Source organism: Biomphalaria glabrata, chromosome 11 (genome assembly GCF_947242115.1).
Source record: "Biomphalaria glabrata chromosome 11, xgBioGlab47.1, whole genome shotgun sequence".
Lineage (NCBI taxonomy): Eukaryota > Metazoa > Mollusca > Gastropoda > Planorbidae > Biomphalaria > Biomphalaria glabrata.
The window spans coordinates 13,748,589-13,754,588 of record NC_074721.1 but is presented as its reverse complement, the minus strand read 5'-3'; the positions used below and the strand labels follow the sequence as shown (position 1 = coordinate 13,754,588).

At 32.0% G+C, this 6,000-nt stretch overlaps 1 protein-coding gene across 1 annotated transcript in view; it reads right to left on the bottom strand.

Annotated features, from left to right (window-relative positions):
- The window catches only part of LOC106054907 (uncharacterized), an 80,797-nt gene continuing 74,797 nt past the window's right edge, over positions 1-6,000 (bottom strand). Inside the window, exons 34-35 of the mRNA XM_056004319.1 lie at positions 2,834-2,960; positions 1-1,221 (exon numbers count right to left, since the gene is read on the bottom strand). Coding sequence (XP_055860294.1) covers positions 1,008-1,221; positions 2,834-2,960 — 341 coding nt within the window. The 3' untranslated portion in view covers positions 1-1,007. The remainder of the gene's footprint in view (positions 1,222-2,833; positions 2,961-6,000) is intronic.

The window sequence follows — 6,000 nt, the reverse complement described above, 5'->3', positions numbered from 1 at the left end:
AACAGTTTTGATTTTTATTTGGAACATACCTACACACATACTTCTTACTATTTGCTCTATACATTAGATTACACATAAAAAAGACAATATTACATTTTCTTTAAGTTTGAATATTTATTATAGGTCAAAGATTTTTATAATTATTGAATACCATCAAAAAAATAAAATATATGTTTAATTATTTTTAGATGTGGCGGTCGTCATCTCAGGGATAGAGTGGAAAAAAATATTTATTAGAAATCATATTGTTTAGACAGATTGTTTAGTATTCCACCACATCATGCTGTAAATGCCAGAGAACAAAATTGTTTGTTTCTATTATACAACAACAAAGAAGTGTTAAAAAGGCAAAGTAATCTAAATAAGTCATAAACATATGTTTTGTTGTTTCTCTTGAATATAGTAAAGCTTTATCTTAGCTCCAGTGGGGGGGGGGAAGAGTTCCAAATATTTTCGGGTAGAGAAAAGGTTCGCAAAGTCTATGTTTAAAGGGGGTGGGTAATGGGACCATGAAGAGTGGAGGGTCAGGTTTTATTATAACTTCAAGATAACCTTCTGACTATTGACACAACTTGTATATTGTATAGGCTTAGAAGGAAGAGAGTGAGACTAAAGAAATATTTGGAAGAACACTGCAAAGCGCACTAGCTGGCTTTGCATATAGGACGATATCTGTAAAGTGCAAAAGAACATGCAAGAAATAGAGAGAACTGATACACGGTTCGGTCACTGCTATGACTTTAAAATTTTAAAATGGGTGAAAACAGACAAACTGAAGGTTAATGTTGACGTAGAGGGTTTTGTGAATTCAAAGTGACACGCTCACAGCTGAAGGATACAACTTGTATATTAACATTGCATATTAACATATGCAAATAAAATGTACACAAAGTTGAAAGGTATAATGGATTATGTTAGGTTAATAGAATACATTTTGTTTATCATCTATAAATCTTCTACAGGTTTTAGCTTTATGCTAAATTTCGGCGATTGTTTGAGATAACATATTATGTGGTAAACTGGGCTTTGAAACCTCTGCCAGTTATTGAGATATCAGATCTGAACTGTACATATAAAGACTGACCACTTGACCTAAGAGCAATAGGTGAGCTGTTACCGCAGTACTGTCCAATAGCTCTGGAGCCACTAGTGTTACCATCCAAGACTCTGACGTAGTCATAGATGCATCCTGTGCTGGACTCTGTATTCATGTCAGTTATACTACAAATTGAAAAATAGAAAATGGAGATAGATAAAAATAATTTGGGCAACAGAAAATATTTTAAAATAGAAGTTTAGTTATTATTCCAAGTAAATATTTATTTATTTAATAATTTATTTAATAACTTCATTAATTTCATTTCTGTAATATCAGACAATAAACTAATATTTTAAACATACTTTTGACAATGGAAAAAAATAATAAAATGGAATGTTCTATTGAAAACCACATATTTATATATAGTATTTTTCTAAATTATCCTATTTTCTGGTGACCATTATCCTATTTTATTCTTCTGTACAAATTTAACTTTTAAAGAAGATTAGAAAGAGAGTTCGAGCTATCACCAGCGTAAGCAGGCCCGATGGGTCCGCGTTGCACATAGATTTGACAAGATGTAATATTTTTGGAAGTTAAGAACAACAAGCCCCAAATAACTACACTTCCACTTCAACCATAAGAATGTAGATGTTAAAGTATGTTCGCCAGTGCTCATTTACGTTCGACGCCAGAGGCCTTGCTTGCTGCTCTTGAATAGGGTCGACGCGAACATTGCATGAGTTTTCTTATACGTAGACATAGAGTTTTGTGTCTACAATGGTGCCCTGGTGAGTTTGCACCACCTTCACTACTTTTGTAGCTTTAAAATTGTAATGCTCAAATTCTCTATGACAGTGTTTCCAAAACTTTTCCCTTAACCAAACACTTTGCAGAGTTCTGAGTATTTAGTGGAACTTTTCGTTTATTTTTTTAGAGAGAGTAATTGACATGGTGGGCTAGTAGTTAATTATTCAGAAATCGCAGAACAACACTAGGATTAGAATGTGGGAAACACTGCATTATCATAAAGTATGAATGAAAAGCTCCCTTCAATCATGGTAAATGAATTGATAGAAACAATGGGCACCCTTTATTTTTTAAACACACACACACAAAAACATTTTCTGATAACACAGAACCTTAACCATTTATGATCTACTAATTTATGTACATAATTATATTAAAGTTATTTTTTTAACCTTATGTTGACAAATATGGTAATAATTTAAGTTTTTTTTTTGTTAATACCATCTTTTTAAGGTGGTGTATCTTTTTTATGCTCAGCTGAGCTCAGCTAATGAGTTCTACATATGACTTCTATTTTTAATCAAAGCATTGAATACAAAAAGACATTTGAATAATGATTGAGAAGTGAGCTAATATACATTGTATGATGATTATATTTCAAAGATTTGTTACGGTCAAAGCAAGATGTTTCAACGTGTGTCGAAATGAACTGTAACAGTTCTAGAAAAATAGTTAGAGCTGGTTTCAATACTCTTCTAGTGTCCACATATCAAAGAGTTTGCAAGCTAATAGGAGGAAGTGTAATTAAAAAACAAAGGTTTCTGGTGAGAGTGGAGTACAATTTAATGTTTACAATAATAATAATAATGATGAAAAAACAAGAAGAAAAACATATTTCGGAAAATTTGTCTTTACATAAAGAAACGAGATCAATTTCAGACTTTTGTAAATTTCATCATGTTAGTACATCAAAGAAAGTGACCCTGGAGGAGGTCATAAATTAAATAGTTATTGGAAATATTTTAGACAGATTTATATATTTACCTAAAAGTAACTGGACCACCTGATGCCGAATTTATAATCCAATAACAGCTGAAGTCTAATGAATAGAAATTCGGGTATCCAGGGCTCACAATGTATCCAGAAGTGGCAGTAACCGTAGCGTTACAAGCTGTGAAACAAATATGTCGAGGATTTAATTACCAGCAGTGAGGCATTTAATAAGAATTTTATTTAATTAATTAGCCTTACACATATAGGGGCCTATATATATATATATATATATATATATATATATATATATATATATATATATATATATATTTATTAAAATACCATTAATTTCCGGACTTCTGCTGCTGTTGTTAGGGTCAAGTCTTGACCACACTGGACAGACACATTGTTCAATTCTAGGACTGGTGGAAATAACTTCACAAGAGTGAGAGCAGTTCTTTACTTGACATTTATCTGCCAATAAAACATTTTAGCACTAAGAAGTCATTTGTACGCATGATTAAATGATTATAATACAGTTGTATTTTAGACACAGACCCACAACATCAAATTTCTACTTTGATAGAAAATAAAATGAAATGAAATATAAATTTATTACAAAGCTATTAATTATTTTCTTTATAAAATTATTTCTAATAATTGCATTACATAAATGCCATGTTACTATTATAATGAGAATAACTAGCAGGCCTATATTTGAAAAAATCCTGAGATTTCCTCTTGTGCTCATTACACTCTCAACTTATGTTTAAAATGTGCTTTCCATTACATTGATCTATATGATCTTTATCACAAACAGAATTAATACAATATTCTTTTTGAAATACTAACTCTGAATAGCATATGTCCCTCTGAATCCTTTCATTGTCACCGATCCATCAGAAACAAAGACAAGATGCATGACACCTCCAGATGATGTTATTGAACCTGGTGCTGGTGTGCAGAATGGACCAAAATATCTTGCACTTGAATTTTTTCCATCATATATGTTCAAAAAGTCGTATGGGCATCCTTCAACTACATACTCAGTAATGCCGTTTGAAGTGGTAAAAGGAATGTACACATTTAAACACTGACAATAAAATATAGGTTCTATTCAGTACTTACATTCTATTGTGCATGCATTTAAAAGCACGCACTTCGTCCTAAGATCAAAATAAGATGGTTAGCAACATTTAACCTCGCTACTTAACATTCAATATGGATTCATTACTGTAATAAACCTCATCACAAATCTATATACACTTACAAAATCTCAACAACCTTATACCAGTCATACTTTTTTAAAAACATTATTTCAAACGAAAGTTATAATTTCAATAAACACTCTTCCGAGAAATATATACTTTGTTTTACATGTGTAATTTATAAATAGTATGCATTCATGTATCACTTTGGGTCTGTCGGCAAGTTTTGACTTTATTAAGATAATCCAGGGTAGAAAGGAATTTGAGAACCACTACTATAAATGATTTTTTCTCAAGTCTCTCTTGACAACAAGCAAACACACACACACACACACAGACTTCCTGAATATTAATGTAAACCCTTTGTCGTCGTAAACGAAAGGCTTCTCTAAACATGTTTGTGTTTAATATGATCCCGGCTATAACATTTCTTTAAAAAAATCTCAATTAGCTTCACGCCGTTGAGGTCTACTGTCTCAACTTAGTGATGGTTGGAAATACTTCTAATTCAAACTTGACACTTCAACCAATGATTCACTCAAGAAATACTTCTAATTCAAACTTGACACTTCAACCAATGATTCACTCAAGAAATACTTCTAATTCCAACTTGACACTTCAACCAATGATTCACTCAAGAAATACTTCTAATTCCAACTTGACACTTCAACCAATGATTCACTCAAGAAATACTTCTAATTCAAACTTGAAACTTCAACCAATGATTCACTCAAGAAATACTTCTAATTCCAACTTGACACTTCAACCAATGATTCACTCAAGAAATACTTCTAATTCCAACTTGACACTTCAACCAATGATTCACTCAAGAAATACTTCTAATTCCAACTACACACTTTAACCAATGATTCACTCAAGAAATACTTCTAATTCAAACTTGACACTTCAACCAATGATTCACTCAAGAAATACTTCTAATTCCAACTTGACACTTCAACCAATGATTCACTCAAGAAATACTTCTAATTCAAACTTGACACTTCAACCAATGATTCACTCAAGAAATACTTCTAATTCCAACTTGACACTTCAACCAATGATTCACTCAAGAAATACTTCTAATTCCAACTTGACACTTCAACCAATGATTCACTCAAGAACTACTTCTAATTCCAACTTGACACTTCAACCAATGATTCACTCAAGAAATACTTCTAATTCCAACTTGACACTTCAACCAATGATTCACTCAAGAAATACTTCTAATTCCAAATTGACACTTCAACCAATGATTCACTCAAGAAATACTTCTAATTCCAACTTGACACTTCAACCAATGATTCACTCAAGAAATACTTCTAATTCCAACTTGACACTTCAACCAATGATTAACTCAAGAAATACTTCTGATTCAAACTTGACACTTCAACCAATGATTCACTCAAGAAATACTTCGAATTCCAACTTGACACTTCAACCAATGATTCACTCAAGAAATACTTCGAATTCCAACTTGACACTTCAACCAATGATTCACTCAAGAAATACTTCTAATTCCAATTTGACACTTCAACCAATGATTCACTCAAGAAATACTTCGAATTCCAACTTGACACTTCAACCAATGATTCACTCAAGAAATACTTCTAATTCCAACTTGACACTTCAACCAATGATTCACTCAAAAAATACTTCTAATTCCAACTTGACACTTCAACCAATGATTCACTCAAGAAATACTTCTAATTCAAACTTGACACTTCAACCAATGATTCACTCAAGAAATACTTCTAATTCCAACTTGACACTTCAACCAATGATTCACTCAAGAAATACTTCTAATTCCAACTTGAGCCTTCAACCAATGATTCACTCAAGAAATACTTCGAATTCCAACTTGACACTTCAACCAATGATTCACTCAAGAAATACTTCTAATTCCAACTTGACACTTCAACCATTGATTCACTCAAGAACTAGCAGGAAGATCTTTTGGACACATTTACAGACCATCAAAATTAAATCACCTCTTGAATATTATTTGCGAAT